This window comes from Malaya genurostris, chromosome 1 (assembly GCF_030247185.1).
Source record: "Malaya genurostris strain Urasoe2022 chromosome 1, Malgen_1.1, whole genome shotgun sequence".
Classification (NCBI taxonomy): domain Eukaryota; kingdom Metazoa; phylum Arthropoda; class Insecta; order Diptera; family Culicidae; genus Malaya; species Malaya genurostris.
The window spans coordinates 165,830,783-165,843,317 of record NC_080570.1 but is presented as its reverse complement, the minus strand read 5'-3'; the positions used below and the strand labels follow the sequence as shown (position 1 = coordinate 165,843,317).

Below are 12,535 nucleotides of genomic sequence, written 5' to 3'. Positions count from 1 at the left end.
AGTGAGACTTATTTATCATAATTTTCTTAAGTTTAAACTTCTATTTATAGATCCGTGGCAGAACACTTAATCGCTTGGCCAATTCGGCCAAGCTGGATCGGTTGTCGTCGAACACTCGCTATCTGATTTGTGTCCTTGGACTGGGAAACTGGTTGGGGCATCAGAGTGACATCCACAGCCTGCTGAACCAATCAAACCAAATCCAGAATCAGATTCTCAACAACAACCACGGTTACATGAGTGAGGACATGGACGGCACCTCATTCTCCAATACGCTGCTTTCGTTGATGATGGATACTCCGACTTCGCGGTGCACGGAGGTACGTACTTTGGACGCGATCGGACCCAATCCACTGGCGGAGGTCGACGGAATGTCCAGTCAAGGAATCATACATTCAATTTTGACCCGACGACTTGGACTGATTGTGGGTTGTTGTTTGGGGATCATCGTTTTTATAGTGCTAATATCGGTGTTGGGTTATCTCAAGATCAAGAAACAACGAGTGGAGGCCGCTAAACGGCAACAGCAACAGCAACAACCAATGGCACCCGAGTTTATTTCGTATCGACATTTTTCCATTCCAAACGACGAACACGGTCGCGACGGAGTTGTTGCAGGAGGTGGAACTAACACTTTCCTGCATGGTAATCTGCAGCAGCAGCAGCAACTCCAACATCAGACGGTTGATGGTCATCCCAGCTTCATATCCGGAGCTGTACTCGGAACAACTACAACTCTGAATGGCGTCGGCGGGGTCGGTGAGGATCGAAAGCACACATTCGACAGTTGAAAGTGCTAAAGTTCGGATGGGGTTTTGTCAATTAGTTTTGTGTGTTTGGGAGTTTGCTGTTTCCGAGCTTGGCCAGTTCCTCCTATTTCTAGTCACGTGAGAATTTTTCAAAAAAAAAAGAGGGATAAAAGTGGGAAAATCGAAACAACGAGCAAAATCACATTCAAGTAACACAAATCAAAGTAGACATTATTAATATTTAGCAGCGAAATCAAAAGTGTTAATAAGCAACCAATCATCATAAATCAAAAGAAAAGGAAAAATCAAAGCAGGCGGGAAAGTTACGGACGGCACTTCCGTACTGTGTAAATATACAAACAGCAGGCTGGTGGGGAAAACTTTACGCTCCGATGCGTCTCTCTCCCGAGTGAGTGAGTGAGACAGTGAGAGCCAGGCAGGGGGGTGGGGGGGTTTACGGTCAGTGAATAAGAATAGGTTCTACCGAAAAGAAGAAGCCGAAAGTGTTTTGATTAAAAACGCCGACCCAGCGTGTAAATAGAGTGAGTGAATTTGCCGAAGGAAAAAGCAGCAAATCTAATAAACTCCATGACGGGAAAGGGAAAGGGGGATGGGTTGTTGCAACAGGTGGGGAAGGGGGCGACCGTCAACGAATGGAATGATTTATTTTGGCAGGCGAAAATAAATAGATGGGAAACTTTGATGGGAAAACAAATAACCGGCGGTAGGTAAATAAATTTTAAATTGCGATCGCGTGCTCGCTCGACTACAGGAGGAGCAACAGATAATAAAGTCGAGTTTTCCGAACTGGGAACCGGGGTACCGATATGAGGGCAGCCGGTCGGGGTCACAGTTGGGATTACTTTTAATGTTTGATTGTATTTCAGAGGTGACATCTGCTGAATAGTTCATATTTTTAATAGATTTTAATTCTGATTGAAACCGAAAAAAGAAAGTAAACCTGAGGATGCCATGCACAACATAAGCAGTGTTGCCATATTCACATTTTTTTTTTCATTCCTAGACACAGTTTTTTCTTTACCTTCGCATCACTGGTTTTTTTATAATAAATCACCGAATTTTTCTTAGATCAATTAGAAAGTTTTAGGATTTTTGTAATTGGACCAAATAATTTCATCCAAAGCGAAAAAAAAAAAAATTTATGGCAACTAGAAAACGTTACAACTTTCATGATAAACTAGCAGAAAGAAGATAAATATCGCATCGTTAGAACTTACCCAGTGCTGGTGTGCAATGCACCTTTACACTTTGCCAGCCAATCAAGCAACGTTGATTATTCAATTTTAGTTTTTGTTTCCTTCTCGCGAGTCTCAAAAGAAGATGAAACACAGAGCAGTTTGGTGGAGGGCTTCGAGAGGTGTGAATTTTCGGTTTTGCTAGATCTACTACTATAACGAATTCGTTGTGCGATGAATGGGAGATTATTAGGAGCATAATTCTGTAAATATTTGTTGAAGTTGTTTTCTACCGTACCTTTATAGATGATGATTGAGTTCATTACGAGTGTTGTTTCCGAGTCTTTCGACGCGAGTCGGGTTCCTTTCGACCTCAGTCTAATTCAATGTAAAGCATGGCTTACTGTGGGAAATGAACAAGTATATAGTTTGTATATTAAGGTGAGAAAATGAGGCACGTCAGTGGAAAACAGCAACTGAAACGTAGTAGGCGAATTATGAAAATCATTTTTTTTAACCTGGAAGAGTAAATTTTAGAAATTTTGATGAATAACTTCACCGATTAAACCAAAACAAACAAAAAAAAACCTAGCATCTCTAGAATGGGAAGAGGGTTGACTTGTGAATACATTACTGCTGAACAGTACGTACTAAAGAAGAACGGAATTAATAAATAATAATCAATTATAACGGCTCAAGTTTCGTTATTGGAAAGAACTCCCATACCCGCAGAGGAAAGAAACAACAGGTAGGTGCTAATCACTAATATTTACATTCAATGACACCCCCAAATACGTATTATTGGTAGTACAAATTAATTCGCCCCTCAAAAATGCAATTATTTTAAAACAAAAAGAATTTAAAAATTAATCAAAGTATCGTCCATTGCTAGTCACTACTATTTGCACCTCTCAGACATTTTTCGAATTCCATCTCGAAAATATGTCTCATCTTTTGAGGTGATCCAAGTTTGAAGCCAATTTTCGATTTCTGTGAAAAAAGTAAACCAATGACGCCGCCAGTTCGTGCTGCATCCGTCTTAACAACCAGGTAATCAGAAGGAGCAATGTCAGGAGAATACGGTGGGTGCTGAAAAACGTCCCACTTGAGCGTTTTCAAATTTTTTTCCACGACTTTGCAACATGAGGCCGAGCGTTGTCATGCAGGAGAATAACTGCCAACCAACTGCCTTGCTTTCGAATCATTCCCATGGATTTTAATCGCACAGAAACTGCTTGTTGAGTCACTTCACGACAAAATTTATCAGTTTATTTTCTTCCAATCAAAACAGAAAACTAAAACTTCCCGCGAATGCTGCTTAGTTCACACAAAAATGCTCATAATTGTGAAAAACTCGAAGCAATATGAACTGGATATTAATGACAGATGTGAAGCCTCTTGAAACTATCGACATTAGCTGTTACTGTTCAATATTCATGACAACCAGAGCCATCTTTTGAAAACGGACCGAGCTAAGTTGGACTTCCAATATTTCAGGAAATACTTTATTAACAACGCGTGAAATATTTCGCAGACTGATGATTGTATAAAATTAGTTTTTGGTGATACTGCCAGCATTCAGATCGATGATGGCGTCCAAAGAAGACCAATTTTCTGCGGTCGCAATGAAAATCCAGATCCGTCAGTAGAAAAACTTGCAAAAATTCTTGATTTTCCAGCAAACTTCATAATGTTTTTAAATCTTTCGATACACGTTTGACAACAGCCAGGGAGGCTGAAAGTGGAACAAAAACGGACCTCAGGAACCACCAGAAGAACGCATGAAGAGGCAGTGAATATTGCAGAAGAGACAGGATTTTTCGGAGCGTACTGTGGCTAGAAAAATGAAAAATGTCTCCATCTTTTAAGCTCCCTACAAGGTACGATGTCGTTCAAGGTGAAAAATAAACCAAGTCGTAATAATAAAACCCGAGCTCGCAAAGTGGAACCGCGAATGTTTGACGAAGTTTCCTTGCGTGATAATGCAGACGATGACACTTATGTGCTGGAAGACTTTAAGCAGCTTCTCGGAATGTTTTTTTATACTACCATGCAACGGAACGGCGTAGAGGAGTATTTCAGGGTGAAGAAAAAAGACAAGTTTCTCCAAAAAATATTTGGTTTGGCAGACAATATGCTGCTGTGGTCGAACAAGCCAAAGCTTTAGTACTATTGGAACGGTTAACAAGGCAATATGCCGCGAAGAATATCTAAAAGAAGCGATTGTTACCACTCCAACGCAGTTGGTTGATGCTCCCTCGCTATTCTGGCCCGATTTGGCATCTTGTCACTACAAGCGAATGGAGTCCTGGAGTTGTGACCTATCGATCGGTATTTGGCTCTAGTGAAGGAAGAATTCAAGCGTGCCAGTATTGTAGGATCATCTCTTATTTTCGTTAAGCGGTATTTTTCAAAAGTTTAAGCACCTCAAAAAAGTTTTTAATGAAAAATAGAATATGGGCTAGAGTAACCCGGTGGTCAAAGTTTGAAAATTGAAAAGTCTATGAAAAGTTTGTGCCAAATGTCTTAGAATTCCATAAAACGTCGAGATTTTATGTTACCTCGAATTTCATGTTTTTATTTCGACTGTGGGTCTTAAAATATTTGGCATAAAAAGTGTTTTTTTTTCGATTTTGAAATCTAAAAAATTTTCTAAATCTCAGTGTCAAATTTTTCAAACAAAATAAAATCGAGATGACACTAGATATCGACTTTTCAGACAATTCAGATATTTGGCATCAAAAATTTTTTTTTTGATTTTGGAAATCTAAAAATTTTTTTGTCCCTCATAGTCGAAATATTAAAAAAAAACTTTGTTTTTGAAAAAAAAAAACTTTCTGAGACCTTTTTTCTGCAACGAAAAATTTTTTTAGTGCCAAATGTCTTAGAATTGGATGAAACGTCGTGGTTTTATGTTATTTAAAAAAAAAAAACTTTGAAATTTTGAAATTTCTGTAATCGAAAATACAATTTTTTGCGACATTCGACAACAATAAGAAAATTACGATTCGGAAAATCTGAAAATTTTTCTCGAGTTGAGATTAAAAAAAATTGTTTTTCGAGATAACACAAAATCTTGACGTTTCATGTAATTCTAAAACTTTAGACATCAAAACTGGTGTCGAATTTTTTTTTGCAAAATTGACGTTCTGGAACCTGAATTTTGAACTTTCCGAGATCGAAAAGTTTTTTTAGTGCCGAATGTCTTGGAATTGCATGAAACATTGAAAGTTCAAGTTATTTCGAAATATTTTTTTGCAATATCTCAACTGTGAAAAAATTTTCGAAATTTTCGAAATTAAAATTTTTTTTTGTCGAATGTCGAGATTTTGAGTCATACTTAAAAAAAATTTCCTTTTGATTATATATACTTTCTGAGATAGAAAAGTTTCGGGATTTCTAAAATCGATAACAAAAATTTTAATGCCAAATGTCTGAAAAGTCTAGATAGAGTGTCCTCTCGAGAATTTTTTTTTAAATTCGACTCTGGAATTTAGAAAAATTTTGAAATTTCCGAAATTTTTTTTCTTATGCCAAATTTTCTAGAATTACATGAAACGTCAGGATTTTGTGTAATCTTGAAATAAAATTTTCTTTGAAAAATCTCAACTCTGGAGGAAATTTTTGAGATTCACGAAATCGAATTTTGCTGTTGTTGTTGAATGTCTTAGAATTGCATAAAACGTCGGTGGAGACGAAATTCAAATTATTCTACAAAAGTTTTTTTCGGGATAGCATATAATCTCGACGTTTCATGTAAGCCAAATATATTTAAAATTTTTACTTTGCATCTCTGGTCTGGACAGTAGAAAAAATTAAATTCGTCATTTGGAGCGAAAATTCTACAACAGAAAAATCTTCTTAGTAGCGGTCAAAAACTGCAAAATGGAACCCAAATAAATTTCTTAGAGATGAAGAAATAATCAACAAATTTTGCATACTAGAAAAGTTTACTGAATAGTACCAAAATATTTGTTCCTTTTAACATCATGGCTTATACGAACACACCCTTGAAATTAAAGGTTGTAATATTCATCACTTAGTTTTTCCGGCCAGAAAGTCAGCCAGAAGTCGAAACCGAACTTTGTGACTATATGATAAAAGAAATGTAAAAAATTTAAATATTTACTTAAATTGATAATTGCTAACTACTTGCACTCACCCTTCAAAACAAAGAAAAACATCAAAACAAAAAATGCTAAAGGCACAAGAATCATCAGTTATATCCATTATTTCTTATTTTGGGCCCCTCCCGAAACGAAATCCTGGGTACGGGCCTGGCCTTCAGCTACAAATCTCAATTTGTAGTTTGGAAAAATATGCATTAGTGGCCGTAAAAAGTCGCGAAGAAATGACGAATCAAAAATCCAAAATTTCAGAAACTGCGAGGCTAAACCCGACATCCTATGAGGGGAAACCTTTTGAAACTTGAAAAAGAAACACCCATTAGACCTATGTTTTTACTCAATTTAACTATACCGTTGTGTACACGGAAAGACCGATATCAACACTTTGGCGAAAAAATTGGTTGATTATCTGATTTTAGTTAGTTATGTTTTGAGACAACTAAAAAAAATTTTACTTTTGGTAATTTAGATTTATAAATTCTCATATCCTTAATAATAATAAAATATTTGTTGAAATGACTATTTTTTAAGTTTAATTCACCAATTAAACGTGCTGTCATTTCTTAGTTAAGGCACACTACATTTCCATTCAACTAATTTTTTAGTTGAATTAGAGAAATAAAACATTATTTACAACTAACATAAATGGTTGAATTGGCTTCTGCAATTTGCAGCTATATGGCGCACTGTCACCGAACAAACGTTAACACCGTAATGACTACTAGCCACTAGATGGCACACTACTACCGAAAAGAATTTTTCAATCGCGGTTGTCTTTTCTATATTGGCAGTTATAAATACGATGTTGTATTGGAGAAAAAGACATAAACGAAACGTAAACTTCTTTTTGAAAATCTTTCTTCTAAATCGCTGTTTTCTTCATTCGACTTCGCGAAATCGACTCTCTCACTGAAAACTTTGAGCACTCGGAAAACAAAAACCGAATACGAATAGTACACCAGACGGCGCAGCCCGGAAGGTTGGAAGATACAAAAAACATCATTTAACATATACAATTAGAGTGCAGTCACTGTTCCACGTAAAACATTTTTACGCATAATCGCTTCAAATGCGCACAAAGTCTGAATAAATTCACTTTCCACTAAGAGTTTACTTCATTTTTACATATCGGTTTAGAAATTTATATTTGGATATATCGTAACACATGCGAAAAACATCAAAACAATTTGCAAGCAGTTTCAACAAGACTGCCCTTTTTAGCTTTTTAATGAATTGTTTTGCTTTGACACTTCTCATAAGTTTTTGACTAATAAACTTGTTAAAAAAATCAATTTAATTTTTGTTTTCTTTGTGCTGTACTTCAGCAATGATAATGATAGATAAATAAAACCAAATGTTCTGATTTTTAAAACAAAATTTGTTGTCAATGAGAATTTCGTACTGGATTGAAATATTGCTGGTTTGTGTCCATGATATTCGCCAACTAAACACATTCTCTAAAAATAGGAGTTTTTCTCAGCAAAGTAAATTCTCAATTTCAACTAATTTCATAGTAAATTTGGAAATTTTGTTGTTAAAATCAACTAATTCAGAAACAGTAATATGAATTAGGCGCAGAGCTAATTTCGGTCGTTCCGTGTAGCTTCAACCTTCAGTTTACATTCCAATAGTACTGCTTACAAGTATCATGCATTGGGGTCAACATACAATTAAAACGCGCGAACGCGCTTAGTTAAGCTAAGGTTAGAAAATATTAGAAGAAAAAATTATGAGACTACGTAGACTTTAGATAACCTTCTGTGGATGTGTTTTGTTATTACCTTGTTAGATATTATTTCAAAATTCTAGCAAATCGTGAGACAAATTTGCGAAAATTCTAAAATAACCTGCCTCTGGATGGAATCCATAGCAGATTTCCAACCGTTTGCTTCAAACCAGTTAATAGTTCACTCCCAAATTTATGCTTGGCGTACAGAACCATTTTGTATATGTTTACGTTTCGTCCAAGACTCATCAGTGCACAGCAGTTCAAATTGAAATGCTTAATGCAAAACTCGACAGTTCAATTAGAACCGCTAAGCAGACGTAAAGTTAATACTATTTGCAAAACACTTTGCTATTACACATTCCCCTTCAAATTACCACAATCTGTACGGTCAACTTGTTTCTTCCGAGACATTAGTTTAGACATTACACTTCGTGTGTAACAGCGAAGTGTTTTGCAAATAACATTAACTATACGGCTGCCTAGCGGTTTATATTGAACTGTCGAGCTTTGCATTAAGTAGTTCAATTTGAACTGCTGTGCATTGATGAGTCAAAGACGAAACGTAAACATGAACTCTAAACTCCACCACTTTTTAAACAAAATAAATTCCATTTGAACCACTATATTAAAATACTATCTTCATTGTTTCTTTTCTAACATATCACATATTAACAAACCAACAGCGAAACAACCCAATTCAACTACTAGCTTGAACCAACGGGACCCCAATCTTCTGGCAGTGTAGTAAATTTTCCGCGTGATGACAGACGATAAGTTTGAAATTTTACATACCGTAGTAGGCATTTGTTATTCACACATTGAATAAACAAAACTACACAGCAAAAAATTATGAAATTTACCGGTGTCACAAATGCACATGTAACTCAATTCATAAGGACGTAATTCAGTAAAAATGACTGAATTTAACAAGAATGACTTGAATTTGTGTCAAACACACCCCGTTTTTCAAGCAGGCGTGTAATTTTACATGTTTCAGCTCTCAAAATTATGTTCTAATGCATTAAATATGTGTTAGATCGACCGTAAAAATGAGTCATTTTTGATGCTCGTATATGTCGGTCCAAGAAGACATAAAATTCCACAATTTTTTCTAGGTGTGCGCCTACAGTGGAATGAAAGTTTTGCACCATTCAAAAAGAAAAAGAAACTACTTTACTGTAAATGATTTAATCGAAGTAAGCTTTTTTGTGGCCTGACTTGGGTTTGTGGCGAACTTCTTATAGGTAGGGAAAAACTTTTCCGAGCCATTCGCGTCGTTCCCCTTGCTTCTACCAGCTACCAGCTAAAGCCATTCAAAGAGCTGGTTCTTCCATCAACCGGATAGCGGCGGCTAGCTAAAGGACCAAGTTGTTTGCGTAAACCGGAATAAATGAGGGTATTAGTTGCATCCTGCTCGGCGAAACTCACCGACTCTTGCCCCCGACTAATGCATTATGCATCCACTTTCGAAACCGAGTAAATCTTGGTTAAACTTTTCCGCTTGTTTACTTTTTTTCTCCTGCTGCCCGAATTAGAAACTATCGAGTCGTTCAGCGGTGACACCCCCCTGAGAATGGATTGCATAAATTTAAGACCAGTTTCGTCGGCTTTGATAGCCATAAAACAACACACCCATTGTGAATTCGCAACGATCATTATCACTAACATGTATATTTTTTTTTGGGGGGAAAGTACGATAAACGAAACGCACCGAGTAGAATGCGAACAGAGGAAAACAGCACAAATGACTGAATGTGGGTCCACAACGAAGTAGGCGTCGACCGGCTGGTGTTGGCTGTGCCAAGCGACAAATGAATGATTAATTACCAAACGGAAATCCGGGCTGCCGTGTTACACAAATCAAACGGAGTCTTCCGGAATCATGCGGGCTGGGTGGTTGGCGAGTTTCGTTATTTTTTTTTCGTTCCTACCCCAGATACTATCAAACCGTGCTCTGGACCCGGAGCCATCAATGATTTATCAATGTTGTAACGCACGGAAACGCCAGATAAATGTTTTAAATATGTGGGTACGGGGACTCCGGCAGAGCAATCAGATTTTGGATACCCCGGCGCGCCGGTAACTGGAGCTAGCACCACACACACGTTCAGATTAAATATCGTTGGAAAGTAAATGGACGGGATTGTGGTAGTAATTTTCAAATTATCACGGCTTACTACGGTCTATAGCTACTGAAAAGGTTGATACACGCAAAGGAATCCCCGGTTGTTGCAACTTCAAGCGAACTCCGACACTAGTCGGATTGCAATGCATACCAAATCGGATTGTTTTCGCATAGAGACTTTTGTCTTCCCCGAGGACATTAATCCGGTGCTTATTCGTGTCGGTCTTCCAGAAAATCTCCAGACAACAAAAAGAAATGGACTGGGCTGTGGACTCCATTTTTGTGCTTCTTTCGCCGGTTTTTCCCAAGAGTCCGAGGTGGTTCGAAGTTGAAAGTTTGCGAGTAGACAAAGTTAAGTTGAAGATCACACGCAATCCGATTACAGACCGAAAAAAAAGAACGACAACAACGGCTAATGCCGGGACAAAGCGTAGAACAATTGGATTGTGCAAAATGAATTGAAGCTGAGTGTCTGGGGTAGTAATTGGAAAAGCTGGCACAATTTTAAGTTGCATGGAGGAGGGCAGGAGGAGTTTAGTTCGGTAGATTGAAATGTTTTACAGGGCTTGACCGCAAACCTATTTGTTCGAACTGTCAACGCACAATGAGTGGAGAAATTAAAAAGTAAAACGTTGTTTTGGTAATGATTGAACAAACGGAAAGACCCGTAACTGCCTAACTAATAAAATATTAGTTCTTTCTAATATTTTGAATGATTAATAAGTTTTAGTTAGAAAAACTGTTCTTCAACAAAATGTCGTCCAAATCAAAAAGGGTGTTATTTTTTCAAGATTTTCATTCGAAAATATGACTAACTTTATAAAAATCATCACTTTTTCTAGACTGTGTCATTTTTTGATCAATATTTTTTTATCTAGAACAACCAAAGCCCGTAACAAAAATGTTCGGTACAGGAAAAAGGCAGGTGGTTAATGTCACAGACATAACTGGAGGACGTGAATAGATAATCGTTCGTTTTAGTTGACTGTGTAAATTTTGCAACTTTTACTACTTCACTTCCAGAACTGTAATGGTTCATCTGTACTTAAGTACGACATGAACATGAACTTAGCGAGGCACCTCACGACAATGATAACGCAAATAGGTGAATAATTTGTTGCTAATTAGTAATTTAAAATTTTTGGTAATTTTTTTTGTACTTCGTTAAGCTCGTATGAAGTTAACGAGGCATTCCTCCCAAATCAGCTCCCAATGGATAATTTGTTGCTTAGTAGTTGCTAATTAGATAAGGATATGTGCAAAAAAATGAAAATAAGTGAACTTACTTTTCCCAGAGACGGCTAAACCAATTCTCACAAACTTAAATTCAAATGAAAGGTTCAATTATCTTATACAAAATTCCTGAATTCTGTTTTGATCCGACTTACCGAAAAAATTCTTATTTCAAATTACTTCCTTACTTTTCTCAAAGATGGCGTGACCGATTTCAACAAACTTAATTTCAAATGAAAGATCTCATGGTCTCATACAAAACATCCAAATTTTATTCGGATCCGACTTCCGGTTCCGGAATTCTATGGTGAAGTGTGTTAAAAATTGTATACTGTCATTTGAAGCGGCGAAACAAAACACGTAAATAAATTTCCTTACTTACCTCGAAACTATTCCAATCGGTAGTCATTGTCAGTAGACGGCCAAACATTAATTTGGCTTTCCTTGTTCTTGTCTTTTGTATGAATGGCCGAAGATTGTAGCCAAAGACTGACAAATGGAAGCCACTTTTCTCGAACCAACTTCCGATTCCGGTTTGGTTCCTCGAAAATTGTCTAACCGACCTGAGTACTGTTTCACTCTGTAGGTTATACTAGTTTATGGAAAAACCTTTAAGAACCTTTTTTTAAGAATAGAAGTAAATTATTTTGAGGAATACCGCACATTTATATATGAGAATATGTGAGATATGAGAAAGGTATCATTACACCACTGTTGCCATTGGTTTTCACACCCCTCATCGGGATCAACGATTTTAGACGTAAATCATCCGGTACTCATGTCTGATCTTGCTCATTTTTTTTCTTCCACAATACTCAAAGCCAGTGGCGTCTCGTGACGAAATTTACGCGTTGTGCACTGAACATGTTGTATGATATCAGATGTAATAGTTCGTTGTAAGTGAAGACTAAAGATGTGGCGAATGAATATTCAATACAATGAAATAACGATATACTTTTCAGTCGGTGTTGAACAGTCGTTCGCACCGCACGCGTATAGCTCTTGGCTCCTGGAATTTTTTTCTGGCTACCTAGAGTTTCATTGATTCAAGGATTCAGTCTTTTTCAAGGCTACCTGAATCACTAACTAAGTGACTAAGTGATACAAAGAGTGATATTAGAGTGACTAAGTGATACAAAGAGTGATATTAGAGTGACTAAGAAATTAATCAGCCTTTTTTAAGGCTAGCTAGGAGTCTAATCGAAGACTAATTTAGCCTAGTTAATTTAATTTAAAATTTCATTAATTTCAAAAATGCCTGCGTCCAACCGGAAAGGCAACAAGCCTAAGGCTAAAAATAATTCAATACGGAATAAATCACAATCCGTTATTCAACATTTTTCTAATAACATTCACGATCTTATAGAATCTGAATG

The 12,535-nt window shown here is 36.8% G+C and overlaps 1 protein-coding gene across 2 annotated transcripts in view; it reads left to right on the top strand.

Annotated features, from left to right (window-relative positions):
• LOC131426671 (protein artichoke) overlaps positions 1–2,635 on the top strand; it is a 49,503-nt gene extending 46,868 nt beyond the window's left edge. For both annotated transcript variants that reach the window (XM_058589560.1, XM_058589559.1), the window contains exon 6: positions 51–2,635. In XM_058589560.1, the coding sequence (XP_058445543.1) occupies positions 51–791 (741 nt within the window). In that variant the 3' untranslated portion in view covers positions 792–2,635. The remainder of the gene's footprint in view (positions 1–50) is intronic.
• Positions 2,636–12,535: the final 9,900 nt, after the last annotated feature.